General features: G+C 47.0%; 1 protein-coding gene across 2 annotated transcripts in view; it reads left to right on the top strand.

Moving 5' to 3' along the window:
- Window positions 1-23770, top strand: part of DMRT1 (doublesex and mab-3 related transcription factor 1) — a 110696-nt gene that overhangs the window by 39156 nt on the left and 47770 nt on the right. For both annotated transcript variants that reach the window (XM_045468330.1, XM_045468331.1), the window contains exon 3: window positions 4786-5069. In XM_045468330.1, the coding sequence (XP_045324286.1) occupies window positions 4786-5069 (284 nt within the window). The remainder of the gene's footprint in view (window positions 1-4785; window positions 5070-23770) is intronic.

Here is a 23770-nt window from a genome sequence, read left to right as displayed (position 1 = left end):
CTGAAAACTGTAGAAAGCTTATGAAGGAAACTGAAGACGATATAAAGAAATGGAAAAACATTCCGTGCTCATGGGTTGGGAGAATAAATATTGTTAAAATGTCAATACTACCCAAAGCTATCTACACATTCAATGCAATCCCAATCAGAATTGCACCAGCATTCTTCTTGAAGCTAGAACGAGCAATCCTAAAATTTGTATGGAACCACAAAAGACCCCGAACAGTCAAAGTAGTTTTGAAGAAGAAGACCAAAGCGGGAGGCATCACAATCCCAGACTTTAGCCTCCACTACAAAGCTGTAATCATCAAAACAGCATGGTATTGGCACAAAAACAGACACATAGACCAATGGAATAGAACAGACCCACAAAAGTATGGCCAACTAATCTTTGACAAAGCAGGAAAGAATATCCAATGGAAAAAAGACAGTCTCTTTAACAAATGGTGCTGGGAGAACTGGACAGCAACATGCAGAAGATTGAAACTAGACCACTTTCTTACCCCATACACAAAAATAAACTCAAAGTGGATAAAGGACCTGAATGTGAGACAGGAAACCATCAAAACCCTAGAGGAGAAAGCAGGAAAAAACCTCTCTGACCTCAGCCGCAGCAATTTCTTACTCAACACATCTCCAAAGGCAAGGGAATTAAAAGCAAAAATGAACTATTGGGATCTCCAAGATAAAAAGCTTCTGCACTGCAAAGGAAACAATCAACAAAACTAAAAGGCAACCGACAGAATGGGAAAAGATATTTGCAAATGACTTATCGGACCAAGGGCTAGTATCCAAAATCTATAAAGAACTCACCAAACTCCACAGCCAAAAAACAAATAATCCCGTGAAGAAATGGGCAGAAGACATGAATAGACACTTCTCTAAAGAAGACATCCAGATGGCCAACAGGCACATGAAAAGATGCTCACCGTCACTCCTCATCAGGGAAATAGAAATGAAAACCACACTGAGATATCACCTCACGCCAGTCAGAGTAGCAAAAATGAACACATCAGGAGACTGTAGATGCTGGAGAGGATGTGGAAAAATGGGAACCCTCTTGCACTGTTGGTGGGAATGCAAACTGGTGCAGCCGCTCTGGAAAACAGTGTGGAGGTTCCTCAAAAAATTAAAAACAGATCTACCCTATGACCCAGCAAGAGTGCTGCTAGGAATTTACCCAAGGGATACAGGAGGGCTGATGCATAGGGGCACTTGTACCCCAGTGTTTCTAGCAGCACTCTCAACAATAGCCAAATTATGGAAAGAGCCTAAATGTCCATCAACTGATGAATGGATAAAGAAATTGTGTTTCATATACACAATGGAGTACTACGTGGCAATTAGAAAGAATGAAATATGGCCCTTTGTAGCAACGTGAATGGAACTGGAGAGTGTGAGGCTAAGTGAAATAAGTCATACAGAGAAAGACTGATACCATATGTTTTCACACTTATGTGGATCCTGAGAAAGTTTAACAGAAGACCATGAGGGTGCGGAAGGAAAAAAAAAAAAAAAGAGGTTAGAGTGGGAGAGAGCCAAAGCATAAGAGACTCTTAAAAACTGAGAACAAACTGAGGGTTGATGGGGGGTGGGAGGGAGGGGAAAGTGGGTGATGGGCATTGAGGAGGGCACCTGTTGGGATGAGCACTGGGTGTTGTATGGAAACCAATTTGACAATAAATTTCATATTAAAAAAAAGAATAAATGTTTTTTTGCATTACCCGCTCCTCTTGGTTTTCCAGAAGCCCTGTGTGGAATATTTCAGTTTTTCGAAGGGAAAAAGCACTTAAATAAATTAAACTTTTGTGGTTAGAATAAATGAAGAAAGCCTGGGTGTGGCCCATGAGCATCCAAACTGTTAGGCAGCAGTATGCACACCACTTGTGATCCGAGCTCTGCCGTGATTTTGGAGGAGGTGGTATTTATCTGCGTGCTCTTGTGGGATAGCCAGGCAGGAGTGTCACAGCAGTGCGGTCAGGGGTCACGTTTTTGGGGATAGCTTCTGAAGTACTTGTTTGGAATCTTCCAAGTAGACTGGTGAGTTTCGATCTGTGAGTGCATCAGAGCCTTCTGAGGACTTTGTTAAACTCAGGACTGCTGGGTCCACCCACCTCTCAGAGTTTCTGACTCAGTGGGTGTGGTGGGGTCCAAGAGGGTGCGCTTTTGCAAGTTCCCGGGGGGGCTGATGCTGCCCATTCAAGGGCCACACTGCGAACTCCACTGGATGAGACACACCTGTTATGCGCGAAATTGGTGTTTAAAATAAGAAAAAGCTGGGGAGTTCAAGAGGCGAGGAGGGCAGGTGCCTTCTCCACATGCGGTGTGGAGTAATGGAACTGGGATGTCTCATCTCATTAGCTGGGAAGAGGAGAGAAGGAAGGAAAGAAATATAATGAAATAGTGGCTTGACAACGTTGGGAGGGCACTAAGGTGGATGGATTAGGTATCCTTTCAGAGAAAGGACACTTTAGCACTGACTTGAAGGTGGGGCTGTGAAAATCCCTTCCACAGCTTGCCGCCTGCATATCTTCTCTTTTCCTTCCATATTCGGCCAGTGGACACATGGAGCACCTGCTCTGGGCCACGTGTTGACTCTGCGGGGAATTTCCGTCGACCAGCTTCTCCCCACCTATGCGTGCTCAACCCTTGTCTGTGGGTTAAAAATGAAATGATGCTTTCTTGCTCCGGGGAGCTTCTGTTTCTTCCTCACATTTATTTTGAGGCCTGGCTACTTGGAAAACCGGGACTCGTCGATCTGTTCGGGCACTTAATTGACCACCGCGTGTCCCGCGGTGTGCTAGGTTCGGGGACGCACCAGTGAGCCCGGAGCCCTGGTGCCTGCTTTTGCTCCGTCTACATTCTGGCAAAGAGAAGGCTCTTGTGCCCAGCTGGCCTGTTTCCTCATTGCTTACTCGCTCCTCCCTCTCCTGCAAAACCCACAAGGCCCTGAAGACCTAGCCCTCTGTTGGTCTTTTTCTAGAACTGATTTGCTTGATCTCTTGGCAGCAGTTGACAAGGCATGCTGGTCCCTCCAGGAGCCACATCAGCTTTGGCCTGTGTGATACTGTGTTCTCTCCTTGGTTCTCCCCGGCTCCACTCCTGGCTCCCTTTTCTTCTCCCAGAACTCGCTCTTTGGTAACAACTCCCTCCCCCTCACCCCGAGGCTGGTAGAAACCACCCCCCCTTGCCCAGGGCTCCCAGGGCTCCTCCATCCTCTCCTCTGCCCAGTGCACTTGCCAGTTCCCACCTTCGCTCGTCGCCTATAAGTGCCTCCAGCGTGTGGATGCGACAGAACTCATCGCCTCCCTCTCCGACCACACCAGACTCCCCCTCTCCCCCAGCCCGGCCAAGTGCCTCCTCCGGCATTCTCCTTCCCTTCCAGATGGAAGTCCAGCCAGCCCCTCCACGTCTGCTGAGTCCTGCCCTCCCTGCCCGTAGCTCAGGTCCCTCGCTGCTTTCACAGACTTGAGGTCCCTCTTCCCTTCGCTTGTCCTAAGCTTGCCATCAGGTCACTCACTCTGGAACTCAGTGCTGACCCTCTGCTCCTGGCCCAGAAACCGTCACATGCTGCGGGGTCTGGAAGGCTGGCTGGAGGCTTCCCCGCCCCTTGCTCCAGCTCCGCCTCTCATTCCCTTTCGGGCACCCAGTTCTTCAGCTTCACTGTGCTGCCCTGTCCAGCTCTCGCTCGCGCGCCCTCCTCCCGATTTCCCGCTCCCATACCTTTGTCGTCCTTGTCCTTTTCTCAACACTTTCTTTATTTTTCACCTTTCTCTGTTCCTCCCTTAAACTTCAGCTTGGATGCAGTTTCTTTTGCTGAAGGTCTCTGTGGTCCTTTCTAGGCTCCAAGTCCTCTCTCCAGCCTTTGGATTTCCATAAAAGTCTATGGCTATTCCTGTGTGATAATCCTTGTTGGTGTTTGTAATCCCATCACATGTCTCACCCCAGACTGTAGAATCCCCGGGCAGCGGCATCCTGACACCTTGCAGCCATCTCAGGCTCCTGGACCACCTCTTAGAACATGGCGTGATGGATGTCCATGGGAGAGAGGATTTAGGAGTCTGCTTGTTTACGAATCGACACAGTTTAAAATCTAGACACAGGGTTGACAAAACTACAGCCTTTAGGCTGCTTCGGCCCACTGCTTGGCTTTGTGAATAAAGTTTTATTGTAACATGACCACTCAGCAATCTGGGCATTCTGCAGTTGAATGGCCTGAAATCGTTACTAACCTTTTACAGAAGAAGTTTGTCTACCCCTGGTCTATACCATTGTCCAGACTCGTGAAGAGTCCAGTATCAGGTGTGGGAGGAAATTAAAGAAATAATGTGTGCTTAAACTCTTAGCCTTTTGCTTTGGCTCTTTGATATATCGATGTGGCTACCATAGTTTGAGCATTGGGATTTTATTACTTTGTTGAAAGTGAAGTACAATTCATTTTGTTGTAAAAATCATGCCGACGGCCAAGTTAACTAGATTTGATCTCCAATTTCCTAACATTGGGGTAGAATTGTCTGGGTCGAAGTTAGGCCTGCCCAGGCTTTATGTCACTAAAATGTTTTTGGTATTCTCAGTGAAAATAAGTCATCTGCAGGGGTCTGCCAGCTGTGTCCCCAGCTTTGCCAGCCTTAGAGACGTGTCCCTTATTTTGGCTGTGGGAGGAAGCAGCGTGTTCCAGAGCCTGGCTCTGTAGCTTTGCAGATGAGAAAGGCCGTACGTTGCCAGGGTTGAGAGGTAGAGTTTTGTGCACCCCCATGTGAATATCGTGTGGTCTTTTCCTTTCCAGAGGGACGCGTGGTCATCCAGGATATTCCTGCCGTCACCAGCAGAGGGCACATGGAGAACACACCTGATCTGGTTTCTGACTCCACCTACTACAGCAGCTTTTACCAGCCTTCTCTGTTCCCTTACTACAACAATCTGTACAACTACCCGCAGTACTCCATGGCCTTGGCCGCGGATTCCTCTTCCGGGGACGTGGGAAACCCCCTCGGGGGGTCCCCTGTGAAGAACAGCCTGCGGAGCCTCCCGGCACCCTACGTGCCCAGTCAGCCGGGAAACCAGTGGCAGGTAAGACGTGGCCCAGAGTGACTGGATCTGTCAAGAACACACACACACGCACACACAACGACCAGCTCAGCACACATGTGTGCACGTTATGCCAGAGGTGTTAAAAAAAAAAAAGTTCCCTCTCCCGGGTCGGCTGCGGGAATTGTAACGTGTGAAGGGATCACACGTGTGTGTGTTTGCACTTCTCTCATTTTGCACTATCATTTTGCATAAGTCCCCAGTTGGCCGGAGGCAGATTCACGAGGGGCTCACTGTGTGAGGTCTCACCTCCTCCTGTAGCCTCATCCCCACTTTCTTTGAGCAGCTTAGAAAATGCTGGGTGCGGCCTTCTGGGTGGCCGTAATCTTAGTGATGAATTTGCACCCTGGAAGGGACGAGGGATATCACCTGTGTGCTCACGTGGAAGCAAGGTAAGAAAAGGAATTAGGTCCCTGTCGTTCTGGGCCAAATTGGGTGCTTTTTTTTAGCTGGGAATGAAGGTCATCTTTCATATGCTTAAGTGTGCGATCAAGAGCTTGTAGATTAACACGGGGGTAAAACAAAGCATTTTGCATTGTCAGGAAGGAGTGTTTTTCTAGAGCTGTTCTGCTTCCTCAGCTGTAACCGTTTCCTCGGATTTCAAGGCACTGAAAACGTCCACGAGCTGGGTTACCACGCCGCGGGGAGTGTGGCCGCATGAGAGCCAGCACTCCCCACCTGCAAGCCTCCGGCAGCCATAGATGTTACAATTCAGGGAGAACGGTTCTTATTTGGGATACATTTACCTCGCAGGCTTTCTCAACTGGGCTTTGATTCCAACACAATGGGACGTACATACTGGGAGTTCGGGGCAAAACTTCGACCTTCTTAGGCCCATTTTTTAAAAACGTAAGCTGAAATTTTCCTCTGAGCGATTCTATCCCGTTTTGTATTTTTTAGGTGTGAGGAAGTAGTTAATTTCCAAGCTCCCCCGCTTTTTGGATTCTCTCACTCCCCTTAGGGATCAGACTTCTTCAGCCTATTAATACGTCCACCCTAGTCCCCTGGGATACACATTTTTGTAAGTTTGCCACACATTTTATTTTCAGAACCATGCTTGTTAAAAAGAGGACTTCACAGGGGCGCCTGGGTGGCTGAGTCGGTTGAGCCTCTGACTTCAGCTCGGATCATGATCCCATAGTTCATGAGTTCAAGCCCTGTGTCAGGCTCGAACTGACAGCTTAGAGCCTGGAACCTGCTTTGAATTCTATGTCTGCCCTTTCCCCTGCTCATGTTCTCTCTCTCTCAAAAAGAAATAAGCTTTAAAAAAAAAAAAAAAAAGAGGGCTTCACGCATATGGGTGTGAGAACTCGGAGGTAATGTGAGTGTAAAGGAATGCAATGACTTATACACCTTCAACCTGGACCCCTACAGGCCTTTCAAAGTGCCAACTGGATTTAATTCTTGGGGGCAGGTTTTGGGCTGATTTCCATCCAAAGCTCTCCTCTCTGCAAGGAAGAAGAAGTATCTTGTATCCTGTAGATTCCCACAAGGCAGGGACTACCGCTGGAGCGTCCTGATTTTCTGGCTACTTCTAGGCTTTAAGGATAAAAGTAGGACAGCTCTGTGAACCTGTTGGCCTACGAGAAAAAGGATGAGGGGGGAAAAAAAACTTAACTGTTTCCTGAGAGAAAGGCAAGCAACTCTTGGTGAGCTTTCCAGTAAAGTCAGACATCTACTTGTCAGAATCCTTGAGCTGGATTATAAGACGGCAGACCAGCATCACTGCCTGGTCTTGGAGAGATGTCTCAGGTGCTGTGTGTAAGGAGAGAGTCTCCGGAGGGCAGGTTCCCACACCTGGAGGAAACATCGTGGCCAGACTTTCTTAGTCCTGGGGGACAGGCAGTTTTGATGCTGTTCATGCTGTCTCTAGCACTGCCACTTATGGAGAGAGGTAGAGACGCCCGCCGAGGCATCATTTAACATATAGTTTGTCTTCCTGGAAGGCTGAGCTTAAGACCTTCTATTTCCAATCGCTGTTGGTAATATATTCTCATGGAACAAATTATTTTGCAGAAATAAGGTCCTTCTCTGCTACTGTGGTTGATGCCCCTTCCTCTTAGTTAGTAATGGCACCAGTCATGACAGCTAGCATTTGCTGAGCGATGAGTCTTCCTCCAAGGCCCAGGAGGCAGATCGTGTTGCCTGCTTTTTACAGGTGAGGACACTGAGACCCAGAGGGCTGACTTGTCCATGGTCACACAGCCACCACACAGAGAGCTGGAGTTTGAATGTGGATCTGTCTGGTTCCACGGTGTTTCTCAGCAGCGTTTGGTTGTCACTGGGTCGGGCCACGGAAACTGCCATCAATATGAATACCAAGGTCCTCTCTAGTTCTTTAGGGCTTAGAATTCCTACCTAAGTGCTTTGCTTTACATTGAGGGTCTTCTTGGAATCGTCTTCTGGTTTTCTTTCCTCCCTTGTGGAGGTTGGAAATATGCAGAAACTTCTGGAACAGTGCTGACATGTGGTTACTTTGGATGGCCGAGAATGGGGCCTCTGAAGCTTTCCTGAAATATACAGTCTCGGCAATAGCATTTAAAATATGCTGAATTCCCTGCTATCTGAAAGTTGCTTTTGGAATCTGCCTGCAAATCTCCTGTGAATGTGCTTCTCGGGAAAGCATATCTAGACACACCTGCAGTGTTCGTGTAACCTGGAAAATGATCCTAACAGTTGAGATGAGGGGCTTGACCGCGTGGCGTCTCCATCCCTCCTCAGTCTGACGCTGTGTGAGTCTATGGATTAACCTCGTAACCAGATACAAACACAAGCTGGACTTACAGCCCTGTTGTTATTCCCACAAAAATTAGTTCTCTTGGAAATAAACTCCTAAGTGCAAGACCCAACGTGGGTATATAAGCCATCACTTTGCAGAAGGGCAGGTGACCATCAGTCTAGTGGCGATCAGAGCTGCAGTGGGTCTTAGGAAGCTCCAGTTCACCCCATCCTGGTGCAGGGAGAACGGAGGTCTGAAGCTGAAGGGGTTTACTCCGCACCCACAGATAGTTGATGGCAGAGCCTGGACTAGAAACCAGGTCTGTTGGTTTAGGAGAACACTGGAAGATCCATATTCCCTTCTGACTTGGCATTTAAGTGTTTGTGAAGCCTGGGGCAAAACAAAATTGTCTTTGCGTCTCCCTGTTTTGGTCTGTAAAGTGGGCATGGTACCACCTTCAGAGAATTGTTGCCTGCATACGTCTGGCAGTGTAACAGCTGGAGTGAGGTGATTAGTGCCTGTAGACGTCACTGGGCACACCAGCAAGTGCTATGCCCATGTTGACTGCGGTTATTTCTTTTCACTAATCATCATTTTTTAGATCTATCTAATTTTCAGCCTTCTGCTGCTATGTATTTTAGTTAGCGATCTCAGATCCCCTTTGTGACAAGATAGGGTATATGTAGGGCGCATTTTAGTATTAAAAGACTGTGACATGTGAGTATGGACCAAATATGAATGTACGTGGAATAATTTTTTCAGGGTTGGGGAAAAACGTGTTCTGCTCAGCAGATGGAAAACCAGAAGCACAGACAGAAATCGTAATGGTGCAACACATGTTTATGATGTGTGTGTTATGAAGTATTAGTTAAATGGTGAATGCCTACACATAATACTTATAACTAGTAAGCGCTATTGCTCTTAATAAGGAACAAAACGGCTCACTTTTTTTTTAAACATTTTTTTTTAACGTTTATTTTTGTGAGAGACAGAGTATGAGTGGGGGAAGGGCAGAGAGAGAGAAGGAGACACAGTATCCGAAGCAGGCTTCAGGCTCCGAGCTGTCAGCACAGAGCCTGACACAGGACTCAAGCTCATGGACCGTGAGATCATGACCTGAGCTGAAGTCAGAGCCTTAACCTATTGAGCCACCCAGGCACCCCTAGAGGGCTCACTTTTTAACCACGTCGTTAGGGCAGAAGCGTCGGGAACAGCCATCTGGGCCCCAGCCCCGCTGTTTTGGGAGGGTGCTTTGGTTCTGCTCTTGTGCTCCCTCCTGCTGGAAGCTTCCCGGGTGAGGATGACATGGGGGTGCCCCCTTGATTGTGACCCTGCTTTTCATCTCCTTTGTGGAAGGTGTGCCAGACTGTGCTAGTCCCTCCTGACGGCCTCCTCCCTTGGTCTGACCCTGGCACATCTCCTCCAGAGACTGTCTTGACTTCCTTCCTCACTCCTCACTGGATCAAGTCCCCATTCTGTTAGTTCTCCCCCTCCCCTTACTGCGGGGTATATCCATGTGTGGGGGGTGGGGGAACAGCAGGAATGTTCTTCAACCAAGAGCTCCTTTCTGATCCTAGAAAAGCTGATGGAAGTGGGGATAATCCTAATTTTTTAAAGGTAATAGGGAGGGTATTGAATTATTTGCCAACAATTAGCCATTGAGTTTATTGTAAAGGTGAGACTTCCGGTAAGTGTCCCTATAAAATCAAGCAAGCCACAAATAATTACAGAGCACCTACTAAGTGCGAAATCTATTAAAGGAAATAGAACAGCGTGCTGGGTCCACATCCCAGAAGCTGAGGACTCCTTCGTGTTAATGCCCTGCATGCGGAGAACTGCTTTAATCGCTTTTGGTCTGCCTCCAGCCTCTGGAGATTTGTGGCCCAATCATAGATTCCTGTCCTGTTGTGAAACAGGAATAACATTTGTGACACTGGAACAGACTCACGATGAATGGCTGGTTCCACTGACCAGCAGCTCAATTTCACTTCTGCATTTAATTGCCTGCAAAAGCTGTTTATTGCCTTGTGCACTCCTCCACGGCAACATTATCTCTTAAATAAACATGTTGTACCAGGTTGACAAGGGAGAGGTGCATATCAAGGGAGCAGAAATAAATACGGGAGGACTCGAAGCTGTACCTGGGATCTCCTTTCAGCCTCTCTGGCTGGCAACCTCTCGATCGCCTTTCAGAAGCTGGTGCCTCCAGATGTGTAGACTCCCATGCTGCTCACAGTTCGGGTGTGGTCAAAATGACAACATAGGTGATTTCGTTCCTTCTGGTGGTGATTTTGGGCTCAGTCTGAGATGTCTTGTTTTAGGGTTGCCCACTTATGATTACGCGCCTAGTGGGATGCATTTGTTTTTTAAATAAACACTCATGGGCATTCTGCTATGTGTTAGGGACCTACAACTGAACCAGCAGACAAAAATGGGAAAAGCAGGTCTTGGGGGAAGGCTGCTGTTACCACCTGGAAAATGAGGCAGAAAGTTGGGGATCATCTCTGTAACCCTGGATTTGAAACTGAGCTCCAGGCAGGAAGGAAACCAGATTCTGGGATCTGGACTTGGAGTACAGAGAAGGCGCCCCCTTGTGAGCGTTCCTGGGATGGCGCTCTAGTACCTTTGATTGACTGGGGCCAAAGCATCAGGCAGGGTCTTACAAAAGCCCCTGCCAGTTCAAGCCACCATATAATATTCTCTGTCCCACAGCGAGCAGCCTGATGGGGCCCCTGTTTCCACACTGCTTCCTCTTTTCATTAGCGTTGCTCAGCATGAGAACGACCTGTTAGCCGAAAGGTTGAGAGGAAGTGACTTCTGGAGCGTGTGCTGTGTGGGGGACAGCAGCCCTGGAGGGTCCTGGAGGGGCTGCAGGTGGTTCAGACCTGGCTCTTGTTCCCAGGGAGACGATTATAAGTCATAGTCATTATTTTAAGATATTCCTAAATTTAAAAAACATATCAGAGAGAAGGCAGTAGAATGCAAAATCCATTTCAGGTTTTTTTTTTTTTTTCAACGTTTATTTATTTTTGGGACAGAGAGAGACAGAGCATGAACGGGGGAGGGGCAGAGAGAGAGGGAGACACAGAATCGGAAACAGGCTCCAGGCTCTGAGCCATCAGCCCAGAGCCTGACTCGGGGCTCGAATTCACGGACCTCGAGATCGTGACCTGGCTGAAGTTGGACGCTTAACCCACTGCGCCACCCAGGCGCCCCTCAGTTTTTTTTTTTTTAAGTGTATTTATTTATTTTGAGAGAGAGAGGGAAGGAGGGGCAAAGAGAGAGGAAGAGAGAGAATCCCAAGCATGCTCCGTGCTGTCAGCACAGAGCCTGACGCAGGACTCAAACTCCCGAACCGTGAGATCATGACCTTAACTGAAATCAAGAGTCTGACGCTTAACCGATTGAGCCACCCAGGCACCACCATTTCGGTTTTTAAGATGAAGCAGACTTCAGATAAGTTTCTGGGTTTGCCTCGACCACCAAGCTGTACTGTCAGGGACCCCAAGATGACGCGCATCAGGGCACCTCAGATTCCTGGATAGTTGTGAGCTGCGAAAGTTGAAGTGATTGAGGAACACAGCTGGTTATAGGAGAGCCAGACCCCAGCCGGGCTGTCTGCCTTTGCTCACGTGCTCTCTGTACAGAGCCTTGTGATCAAGGCTGTCTGCTCCAAACTGTCACCCAAATGTGCCAGCAGGTTAATCTCGCCTAGGCTTCCCTGTTGCGAGCAAGCTGGTTATTGGCCGCTGTCTGTTGGTGGATGGACACTAACTGCCTTTTTTCTCTGGGAAGAAAAATTGACAAAGTTTGCAAGCAGACACAAGAGTCTATAAGAACAAATATAGTTTAAAATATTTAAAGTAATTTCTTACCTTAGGAAAAGGTAATTAAAATAGATACGGTAATGGCCTTGGCCTGTAAACGCTAACACCCTTTATTAGGTTTCTTAAAGGGGAATTAGAAAGATGTAAATTTATGTTGACTGAACGTGTTAACAGATACAGGGCGCCTGGGTGGCTCAGTCTGTTAAGTCATCCCACTCTTGATTTCAGCTCAGGTTGTGATCTCACGGGTTGTGAGATCCAGCCTTGTGTCGGGCTCTGACCTGACAGCATGGAGCCTGCTTGGGATTCTCTGTCTCCCTCTCTCTGCCCCTCCCCCACGCATGTGCATGTTTCCTCCCGTGCATGCATGCATCCTCTCTCAAAATAAGAATAAATAAGTTAAATTAAAACTTAGGAAGTATTACAGGTTCCATTGCTATGATGGGGTATACTTATTTTGTATCAGGCCACTTTTGTGATCTCTGTAATTCTAATAAGTTTCTAGTTGCTTATTTTGGGGTATCTGAGTCAGATACAGGAGAATATTGGTACTGCCGTTTTCCCCTGTATACCTCCAGTTCTGATACATGTCGTTGGCATGATACTCAGTTTGGATACTAGCAGTGGATGTTGGTGTCCTCTTGTTCCTCATTTTACTGGGAATGTGTCCAGCGGTTCGCTGTCATCTGTGCAGGATGTTACCTCTGCTGGTTTTACAGAGGAATGAGGAAAATAAGGACACGTGAGTTTTTTTTTTTTTAATGTTTATTATTTTGAGAGCGAGAGAGAAAGGGGGCCAGCGAGAGAGGGAGACACAGAATCCAAAGCAGGCTCCGGGCTCTGAGCTCTTAGCATAGAGCCTGACAGGGGCTCGCACCCACGGACTATGAGATCATGACCTGAGCCAAAGTCGGACTCTTACCAACTGAGCCATACAGGTGCCCCAGGCCAAGTGAGTTTTTCTTAAAGCTCAGCTATTCAGTTTAAAAAATTGCTCTTAGGGACACCTGACTGGCTCAGTCAGAAGAGCATGCGACTCTTGATTGCAGGGTTGTGAGTTCAAGTCCCATATTGGGTGTAGAGCTTACTTTAAAAAAATTGTTTTTATTGCGACTGCTCTTCTAACATTTTGTAAAAATAAAATCCTATTAGGCGGCAGGATTTCTTTTTGTGCAAATGCCCTCACTCAGCAGCACCATCCCTACCCCTCCCCGTCTCTTTCCCTTTTACATCATGCCAGTCTCTGCAGTCCAGACAGAGTCTGGAAACGTCTGTCACTGTGTCACCATGACAACAGCAAAGTTCCCTGGGTCTTCATCTGCTTCGTTTAGCGATTGTGTCGACTTAACGCTCAGCTTGACTCTTTACAGGGAGAGTGCTTTGGTCTTTTTCTTCCTTTTTACAGCAGTCCTGTGAATGCCCAGCATTCTGTGGGACCCCTTCCCATGCACCCCAAGTAGGCCCTGCTGTCTGTCCAGTGGAGTGAGGACTCTGTTGGGTCGGAGGGCCGGTCTTGGAGAATCTTCCGTTTCAGAAAACATACAAGTCACTATGTACCTCAGAAAGTTTGAATTTTATTTGTTAATGTTTATTTTTGAGAAGGAGGGGGAGGGGCAGAGAGAAAGGGAGACACAGAACATGCAGCAGCCTCCAGGCTCCGAGCTGTCAGCACAGAGCCCAACACGGGGCTCGAACTCATGAACTCTAAAATCATGACCTGAGCCGAACGAAGTCGGAGGCTTAACTGACTGAGTCACCCAGGCGGCCCGCACCTCGGAAAGTTTAAAGCCAGTGAAAGGAAGGTGTGCGGCTTCTCCAGGTTTGGAGCCCACATGGCCTCTACTATGAACTTTCCCTTAAGTGGCCTGTCACATCTTGGCCGTATTTATAACTTTCTCCTGTGCAGCACACTTCTTCCTGAGATTCTTCTCTTTCAAGGAGAAATAATGACTCCAGTGCTCCTGGCCTTTACAACACGCCCCCAATCCTGAGGGGAGCAAGCTTCTGTTGGCCACCAGCTCTGAGGGCGCCAGCAGCAGTTGGGGGGGTGCTCCTGAGACTCCCCAGAGCTCTGCAACCTGGATGAGGGCAGTCCTGTCTCCTGGCCTCTAAACCGCCACCTTGCTCACACGCACTTTCACAAAGGAGCTGCTGTTTGGTCTCATTTTAGACGATTACACGCGATGGTTCTGACGACCATCACCTGGTGTCGATTACATCCTTACTCGAAGAATCGGTTTTGTTTGACAGATGATGACCGTTTGATGGCTTGCTTGCTTTGGATCCCTCCGCGAGGGCATTCATTTGTAGGAATTGGGGCCACAGTGACAGTACTGTTGGGGGGCCCTGGGTCTGGGACAGAACTGAGGGAGGTGGTGGGCATTCTAGATGCTGAAGCCAGACAGATGGCGAGAGGTAAGCTGAGGAATCTCTCCTAACTGCAGCAGGGCACGGGCCAGGCCCTTTTGAGCATTTGGGTTGAAAACGTGTGATTGGCAGAAGAAAGCAGAATTGGGCTCTGGAAACCTGGGCCCCGAGGCAGACGGCTCTGACTCTGAGAATATCTTGGGCCGGGGTTGGTCCTGAACATCCTGATGGGTTGTTTCTCAGCCTGGCTGGAGCGGTCCATTGGCATCCAGACAATCCAGCTGGAGTGTCATCTCGGGTTTTAGGAGCCCTGGGGTACAACATTTCCGTTATAAGTTCAGTCTGGTCCGGACTGAGTTGGAGAACTTTGCAATGGACTGGCATACCCCGGGGACTACTCCCTATTCAGTCGGAGGCAGAAAGAAATACATGATCAGTCTGTTGCGAGATTGTTACACAACCTGATCTCTGACACAGTGGCATCAAGTTAGTAAATAATACATCATTTGGGGATTCTGTAATCTGCTTGAAAACCAGATAATTAGATCTCAGTTTTTGAAAGCTTTCAGATTTGATTTGGTTGGGCCAGTGGCCAAAATCTTATCTGTTGATGTTTTCCCTGGTAGCTTTGATTTTTTTTTTTCCCCCGAAGCAGATGTGAATGTGAGACAGATTTTGTACATGGCCGGTTAAGTGTCCCTCATTAATTGAATAAAGCCCAAAATCAGGGGAATGCATAACAGAGGCTGGTTTGCCCTATTTTTAAAAAAAGTATATTAGGAATATGGCAGTAGAAGGGTCAAAAGACTAAGGTTATGAAAACTCTCTAGGGCACCTGGTTGGCCGGCTCAGTTGGTAAAGCATGGTGACTTTTGATCTTGGGGTCATGTGTTTGAACCCCACGTTGGGTGTAGAGATTACCTAAAAATAAAATCTTAAAAAAAATTACCATCGAGAAATCTCCATCATGTTACAGAGCATGTAGAAGAAATTCATTCACTCATTCGTTACAATTCATGTATTGAATACTAGCTCCGCCCCCGGAGCTGTGTACTGTGCTAGACTCCCTCACCCCCCAGGTCCTAGCACGCAGGGAACTAGGATACACGCAACTCTCTGATGGCTGCTGTGATGGAGTCTGGAGGAGTCTGGGGAGGGCTGTGATGTGGTCCCCGGGCAGTGGTGTGCGGGGGGCAGGGTGGGGTGAGGCCAGGATTTCATCACTGCTGTTGTTCGGAATTGCCATCGGATAGTGACAGGTCAGAGCAGATTGACTTAGTGAGTTTCATCGCGTGCGGACCCCTTTGTGGGGCTTGAACTCACAACCCTGTGATCAAGACCTGAGCTGAGATGAAGAGTCGGATGTTTAACTGACTGAGCCGCCCCGGCACCCCAGAGTTTCATTACTTTTTAAACATTCTCTGCAGAGAGGAGACCCCCTCACTGCCTGCGCTCAGGACAGGCTGCGCCCCGTGCTCTGTGGACATCACCCTGGCCATCCACACCCTCCGGGAAGGGGGGTTCACAGGAAGATTGAGAAACAGGGCAAAAGGGATGACCTCCTTGTTTTGTTTTTCACACCTTTTCATCACCTTCCTTCTCAAAAGCGTTATCTTGGGTAATTAGTAGTTCTTATCAGCCAATCCCAGGAGAATGAAGGGAAGACACATAATCTCCTGTCTTGAGTAATGGTCTAAACTCTAAAAACCTGAAGGAACATTCTTGGTTCTCTGTTTCTCTCACTCTGTATGTAACAGTGGCTATGTAGGAAACAGGTAGATATTCAACTTTTTAAGATTTGAAAAGTAGAAAACCTTGAGAGAATGGGGTTTTCTTTTGAATACCGAGCAAAAGTTTTATGTACTTAAGATACTTAAGTATGTCATCCGGGGGTGTGTCTGTCTCCCTCTTTGTGACCACATCCTTGGCATACCTGTGAAAGGGTTCAGGGTTACTTGGTAGCATCCCAAAAGTGGGGTCCTTGAGTGTGACCACCACTGTCCCACCCATGCTCCCACAGAGGGACGCCCCCTTGGGGGAAGGGAGGGTGTAGGCATGACAGGACAGATGTCACAGGGACAGCTTTCCTATCTTCTGTCCCGCTTAACCCTTAACATAGCCTGCAGGGATTGCTCCCTCTTTTGTGGATGAGGAAGCGGACATTCCGGGAGACAAGTCACTTGCTGGTGTCACACAGCTGCTAAGCGGGGGAAAGCGGGTTGAGTTTGAACTGGGGTTTACCTGACTGTAGAGGCACGTCCGCTCCCATTGTATCTCTGCCTTCCTAGCGGGCAATATGCATTTCTTGGTTTCCCTTGCAAGAAGCCTTGAGAGCTGTTCAATGTTTTCTTACGTCTTATGATAGATCTCATGAGACCTCATTAGTTATAGCGTGTCTTAAATCGTATTTTCGGAGTCTTGACATTAGAGAAAGCGGACACTCCTGTGTCTTCACAGTATTAACCAAATCGAAATGACTAAACATCTGGTCCTTAAGCATGGTTTTATGGTTCCGCATCCTGTCCTATCCTGCCACCCCTCCCCCACCTTCTTTGTGCTTTAGGGAAACAGATTTTTGGTCCTTCTTGTGTCATTTTGGTTACTTAGAGGTGGGCTCTCCATTATACTTCCAGAGGGGCCTTTCTGTGCCACTAACCCCCCGTGAGTTGGGTATGCCCCTCAACCGTCACCAGCCTGCGTTTGAATTTCTAATACCACCTCCGGCGGAGTATGTGAGTATATGTGTGTGCTTACACGTAGCAGGTGGCCCCAGACGGTCTCCCCTTGCCCTCCAAGCCGTCTATCATGTTCAGCACTCATAAGATACCCTTCACACTGCTGATTTATGCTAAAAGTATCCTAATGTTTCTGACAGCTCATGTGTGACATGAATAGAATCCATATTTCCTAGAGCAGCTAATCCAAGCGGCTTATTTCCCGATACTGCTGATAGGGCTATATCTCTTGGTGTCACCGCCGTTGAGATTCTGATGGTAACATATTGTTTGTGGGTCACCAGTTTTGTCTAAAACAGTAGGTTGGAACACAGTAGCAAAGGTTAATTAAGTTTGTCCATCAAATGGGAACAGATATGGACGCTTCTAATGCTTCCGTCCTAAAATCGAAGTTCCTGAATGTGTGGTTATAGGCATGTTTTCTTATTTTCAGACTCCCTCCTCAAAAAAGTTTATTTGATCTTGGAGCAGTGAAAACAGGAAGAACGGGTAAAAGCCAAAGACAGTGAGTGAGTAGATCTTCATAATCAGCAGAAATCTTAATTTAAAGTGGGAAAAGCAAGCGAGGTTTAGTGTAGAAGCTTCCAGGGTGGATTTGCTTTGTTTGGATCCTGCTTCTCTGTTTAATCCCTTTATGAGTTACTTGATCCCTCTGAGCAGTTAGCTCTTATGCTAATGATTATTTTACTTTGAGGACTCAGGAGAAAACAGGACAGGTCTCTGTAGTATCTCTCAATAAATTTACTTTCTTCCTCTGAAAGTCCGTTAGTTCTGTGGTCAAGAAGCAACATTTTCTCAAGAAAGTTACTTGAAGAATGTCACTATCACAGGCCCCAGTTCTTTTCTTAAGAGGTGTTGTTAACGCTTCCAGAGACTTGACATGTTAGAGAAAACGGAGAGTCCTCTTTCTGGCTAGTTATCAGCCCCGAAATAAAAATACAGACCTTTTCCTGCCCTTTTCCACCAGCTACTTTACTGAAGCCGTATTTTCTATCAGCTTTTAAGTAAATGATGCATTTCTGTCTGGCTCTGTAGGACTTCACTTGGAAAGTCAGGGTTTGTGTTTTAGATTTGTGAATCAAAGCGTATGTAGGTGTTGACTCAGGAACTAGATAATCCTGCATAGATGTGTAGTTTGGGAAAATGAGGGAAGCACTGGGCTCGTTGTGGCCAGAGACTGTCTGCAAACAGACCTTTCCTCTCTGTTTTCTGAGCCCCCTTAAATGCATCTGAATTTTGCCAGGTTGTAGGAAAAGGAACCATTTTTTAAATTGGGCTTTTTCTGATATGTACGTATTTTTTTTTTAATGTTTATTTATTTTTGAGAGACAGTGCGAGCAGGGGAAGAGCAGAGAGAGACACACACATAGAACCTGAAGCAGGCTCCAGGCTCTGAGCTGTCAGCACAGAGCAGGACGTGGGGCTCAAACTTGGAAGCTGTGAGACCATGACCTGAGCCAAAGTTGGACACTTAACCAACTGAGCCCCCCAGGCGCCCCTGTGTACCTAGTTTTGAAAGTCCTTGCTTCCTTTCACCAGATTTATATACCAATCAATGCCTTTCAAGCATTTTAGGTGGAGACCCACAGTAAGAAATGTTTTACGTTGGGATCCAGTATTTGTTTACACAGACATGTAAACACAAAATGAAACTTTTCGTACAGCACCTCTTATTCATACTGTGCACAGTGAATTGCCAGATTTCTGTTCTACTCTGTTTCATTCCATTCATTTCTATACTGTTATTTTTTAAAAATGCTGCTTGCAACCTGCTGAATTATTTGGGGGCCCACAGATGGTCAGAGTGCTGCATTTTGGAAAATACTCTCCAAGGAGTAAACTTTGTTCTATCAGCACCCAGACGCAGATGGTGAAAACAAGCAATTGAAAAAAATAAAATAAAATGAAAAGAAAACAACCGGTTGAACAACACAAGTTTAAAAAATTTAATTTTTTTTTCTGGCTTAATTGTTTTGTATAATCGGGACAAGCCTAATGGACCACTGATAAACGCACTTGTGATCCTAATATCCTGTCAGGTGTCCACCCCTTAAAGTTTCCACAAGAGTGGTGTGAATCTTCTGTGCCCTCGCCAGGACCTCCTGGGAGTTGGGAGAAGCTTGCTTTCTCTTCTTGTGATCAGTTTTGGTTCTGTGTTTCCAAACACAGAAGACTTGCTTCCCTGGTGCATCTTATGGCTGTTGCTCATGTGTCTGAAATCTATCTGGCGTTAATCCAGACATTGAGCTCTGTTCCTTCCTTTCTTTTTGAGAAAGCCCACTTACACAAGCTTCATTGGCTTCTGCCTGTGTCACAGGCCTTCTGGAGCTGTGGGAGTCGTGGGGTTCACAGCTTCAAGCATCTCAGATGTATCCTTTCTTAACCCCCCTGTCCGCTCTGCCGTACTGCATGGTCACCCTATTCTGTCTTCTCTCCTCCCTCCTCTCTGAGGAATGAACATTCCTTCCATTTTTGGAGGAACAGCTCTAGTTTCTTCAGCCTCCTAAGTGCTGACCCTCAAACTCCGCCCATTCCCCCTCAGTTTACCGGAGGGGTCCACCCAGGCTTGGCGGGAATCTCTTACGGAGGCCTGAGTGTGCTCAAGGCCAATCTCCACCTGCTGTCCCCTTGTCTTCCTCCTGCTGGGGAGGGGTGAAGGGCATTCCGAATGAGCCCTGAGGAGAGAAGGCAAGGTGGATTCAGTGGAGGAAGTTAAGGAAGGCAGGCGAGAGAAGACAAAGCCCTAGAGGACAGGAGAGACCAGGAGGGAAGAGGGGAGGATGGGCTGTAGCCGGAGGGAGTCCGCCGTGTCATGAGTCCGTCAGCATTTGCCATGTTAACGTTTCAGTAATCTCGGAAATGGCTGCGTAAGAGCGATCACTTTCAGCCCGTATGTTAAGAATAATTCTTGCCACCTGTGATGCGTGGCATGGCAGAGGATGAATGAGGTGCATTTTAGGAAGTGAACGGGCACTTGCCCTTTGGGTCAAGCACCCGTGCAGGTAAGGTCTGTGAACGAGGAGGGCTCACAGTGTGCCATCACGTGAGCCTGGAAACAGCCATCCCTTCTGGATGGTTTGAAAAGAAGCTTATACTAAAACTGGAGAGGGGCGCCTGGGTGGCTCAGTGAGTTAAGCGTCTGACTTCGACTCAGGTCATGATCTCACAGGTCGTGGGTTTGAGCCCTGCATCGGGCTCTGTGCTGACAGCTCAGAGCCTGGAGCCTGTTTCGGATTCTGGGTCTTCCTCTCTCTCTCTCTGTCCCTCCCCTGCTCACGCTCTGTCTCTCTCTCTCTTTCTTAAAAATAAGTTAGGGGCGCCTGGGTGGCGCAGTCGGTTAAGCGTCCGACTTCAGCCAGGTCACGATCTCGCGGTCCGTGAGTTCGAGCCCCGCGTCAGGCTCTGGGCTGATGGCTCAGACCTGGAGCTTGTTTCCGATTCTGTGTCTCCCTCTCTCTCTGCCCCTCCCCCGTTCATGCTCTGTCTCTCTCAGTCCCAAAAATAAATAAACGTTGAAAAAAAAAAATAAGTTAACGTTAAAAAAAATTTTTTTTAAATAATAAATCCTTTAATGAGGGCGAAAGCCACCCCCCAGCTTTCACTCTTAGCATCACCAGGAGACCTGCAGTTCCACAGTGTGTGAAGAATCCTGACTTTTTTCATAAAAACGTTTGTTTGTAAAACCAGAGGTCCATCCCACATGTGGCTTTTGCAACTTAAAAGGCTGCAAGCCACACGTCACTGCCAAGGGCATCTTCTCATTATTGGCTTAAATATCGGAGCTTGCGCTTAGGAATTTGATCCCGTAAGGTTCTCGAGAAGTCTGTTCGCTTTCGTGGCCAGCTCTGCTTTGCCGCTGAGCCACGCTCCGTGAACGGCTAGACCGCAGTTTGGTCTTCACGAACCTCTTCCAGCCGTTGCCTGGATGGAGTGTTCGGCTCGGGGTAAGACCAGACTCTTCCTGGCTGACGCGCTCCCGGACAACCGGCACGTGCTGTTGAGGAATTTTATTTTTTTTTTTTTACAGGAAGTAGGGTCTAATATTTTTACGTTTTGTTGGGATTTTATTGTTACTATAAAAAAGGGGTGACTAAGGTATATAAAAAGGAAACCTGTGGTTCAGATTTACTGCGCTGCGTGTCCTCCACGGTTTAATAAAATAAAACCCAAAGCTCTTAGGTTTTCCTCCGGGGTTAATACTAGCATCATGCACGTTCCCCGCCAGCCCAGCTCCTATCTGTAGGTCACACTCTGGTTCAGAGACTTGGGGTGGGTAATAAGATTATAAAACATGCCTCTTGCTGGCCGGCTAGCACATGCTAATAATCATGGGAGTCGTAATTCACCGGAATACTGGGGTTTTAGGTTTTCCTTGGTTTGCGTGTTTAATTTAAAGGAATAAAAAATAAAACCTTGAGAAGAAACAAGGTAGCACTGCATGAAGCGGAAAAAATTATATCCTTTAAGCAGAACTGAACGCTTCCTCTCGTTTGTGTGCAACTTGTACAACTTCTATCCCTCGGTAGAACTTTGCTGTTTCAGCTGGAGGTGTCGGGGAGGGCGGGGAGGGCGGGGACTAGGCTAGTCTAAAGCAGGTTTTCTCACCCTTGGCCCTCCGTGAAATGTGGGGCTGGATAATTCTTGTTGTGCGGGGCTGGCCTGTGTATCGCAGCACCCCGTCTCTCCTCACCAGATGCCACAGCACACCCTTCTCCTCGCCACCCCCCAGCTGTGACTCACAAGTGTCTCCCCACTTTGCCAGGTGTCCCCTGGAGGACAGATTGCCCCCAGTGGAGTATTACCGGCTTAAAGTAAAGCAGGTTTCCCAAACATTTCCTTCTTTACTCATTTGTCTAATCCGAAAGCAGCCAAGGTTGTGGTGTTTTTTTGTTTGTTTGTTTTTGAGTTAGAAGGGAACTAGAGTTTTAATTTATTTTTAGGTTTATATATTTTGAGAGAGAGAGAGTATGTGAGTGAGGGAGGGGGAGAGAGAGAGACCCAAGCAGGCCCCGCACTCTCAGCGCAGAGCCCAGCATGGGGCTAGAACCCATGAACCGTGAGATCATGACCTGAGCCCAAATCCAGAGTCTGACACTTAACCAGCTGATCCATCTAGGTGCCCGGGATATACAGTTTTAAATCTCATTCTGCCACTCCTTTTTCTGGACAAATCACAATTCGATTTTAGCTTCAGGTTTCAGAGGGTAACAAATGGACTTAGAAATACTACAGTTGAAACTTGAACCGCACTGGGGGTTTGCCCTGCACGAGTCCACTTATGTGCGACTTTGTTGGGAGAAACACAATACTGTCCTGTAAATGTGTTTTCTTTTCCTTGTGTTTTACTTTTTTATTTTTTATTTTTTTGTGTGTTTATTTATTTTTGAGAGAGAGAGAGCATGAGTGGGGCAGGGGTAGAGAGAGAGGGAGACACAGAATCTGAAGCAGGCTCCAGGCTCCAAGCTGTCAGAGCAGAGCCCCATGTGGGGCTTGAACTCATGGGCCATGAGATCATGACCTGAGCCGAAGTCAGACGCCCAACCAACTGAGCCACCCAGGCGCCCCTCTTTGTGTTTTCTTAATAGCATTTTCTTTCTCCTAGCTTTCTTCATTCTAAGAATACAGTTTATGTGTGTTAATTTGCTATTTATGTTATGGGTAGGACTTCCAGTCAACAGTAAGCTATTTAGTAGTTAAATTTGGGGAGAGTAAGAAGTTATATGTGGATTTTCAACTGCACAGGGAGTTGGCACCCCTAACCCGCTGTCCTGTTCAAGAGCCAGCTGTACATACAAGTCTACAGCCTTATGTCCAGAGATCACATGGATGGTTACTTGTGGATTATTCTTCATGTTGGATGTGGCTGAAGTGATAAATGGCTTCAGAAAATTCACATTTTAATAACCTCAAATGGAGTCTGACCCTTTGTATCTTTCTCTTTTCCTCACAGTCTTTTATAGCTCAGTGATCTTGGGATTCATTAGGAAAATCGAATGTTTGAGATCAAATCAGTCCTTTTCTATTTCCAAATAATCCTTGTTATCAGGTGCTTTCTAAAAACAGAAGAGGCATTAAAGGAAAACAGACGTGCATGGGTTTGAAATGTGTTTATCTTTCGGTAAGCTCTTTTTGAAAGAAGAAAAACACTACAGTTTATTTGAATTTCTTTTCAAATAATATGCAACTTGAAATTGGCAGCAGTTGACCTATTTATCAGACTTAACCTTTTGCCTTTTTTACTTAATACTGGAGATGTTGGGGTTTCACACTTCTTGGGGGCGTAGGAAATATGTCAGTACATCTAGGACACTGCTTCTCAATCTTGGTGTTACATTAGAATTACCTGGGGAGCTTTGAAATAGCCCAAGGCCGGGCCACCTCCCAGATCACTGAAATCAGACACTCTAGGGGTGGAGCCCAGGCATCAGTGCTAGGTGATCTCCTCCCTCTCCTCCAGTGGGAGTGAAGGTTGTGACCCAGGCGTGCCTTTTTATGAATAAAGTTTTATTGGAACATAGCCACGTTCATTCATTTACCAGTTGTCTAGGGACCATGTGGTTTGCAAAGCCTAAAATATTTCCTGTTTGGCCATTTACCAAAAAAAAAAAAAAAAAAAAAAGGCATGCTGATCCCTGCTGTAGACTCACAGTGAACATTTTTCAAACGTTTTGAAAAGAGGCTTTATACAAATTCCCAGTAGAAGAAGAAAAAAAAAAATCCAGCATTTTGCAGAGTCAGCAGGTTCAAGTACTGTCGGTTTACTTGTACACTGGGAAAATTGAAAAGCATTTTTCTTGAAGAACTGACTTGCAGATGTTGTCACACCGGGAGGAGATGTCACCAGCTCCGTGCCTGGAGTGGGTGGTGAGGAGGCTTCATCGTGTGTATGATGGCGCTTTGTGCTCTAAAGCTGACCGCTGGCTTCCCATTCAGTGTTCATTACTTAGACTGTGTAATTGACTTGAGGGAAGTGTGTAGAGGCAGAAACGGCTGTTTGAGGGTTTGAAGATTGTTTGAGGTTGTTACCACCACCGC

The sequence above is a fragment of the Leopardus geoffroyi genome, chromosome D4, assembly GCF_018350155.1.
Source record: "Leopardus geoffroyi isolate Oge1 chromosome D4, O.geoffroyi_Oge1_pat1.0, whole genome shotgun sequence".
NCBI classification, from domain to species: Eukaryota; Metazoa; Chordata; class Mammalia; order Carnivora; family Felidae; genus Leopardus; species Leopardus geoffroyi.
Note: the sequence above shows the minus strand (reverse complement) of the source record. Positions and strands in the feature narration are given on the sequence as shown.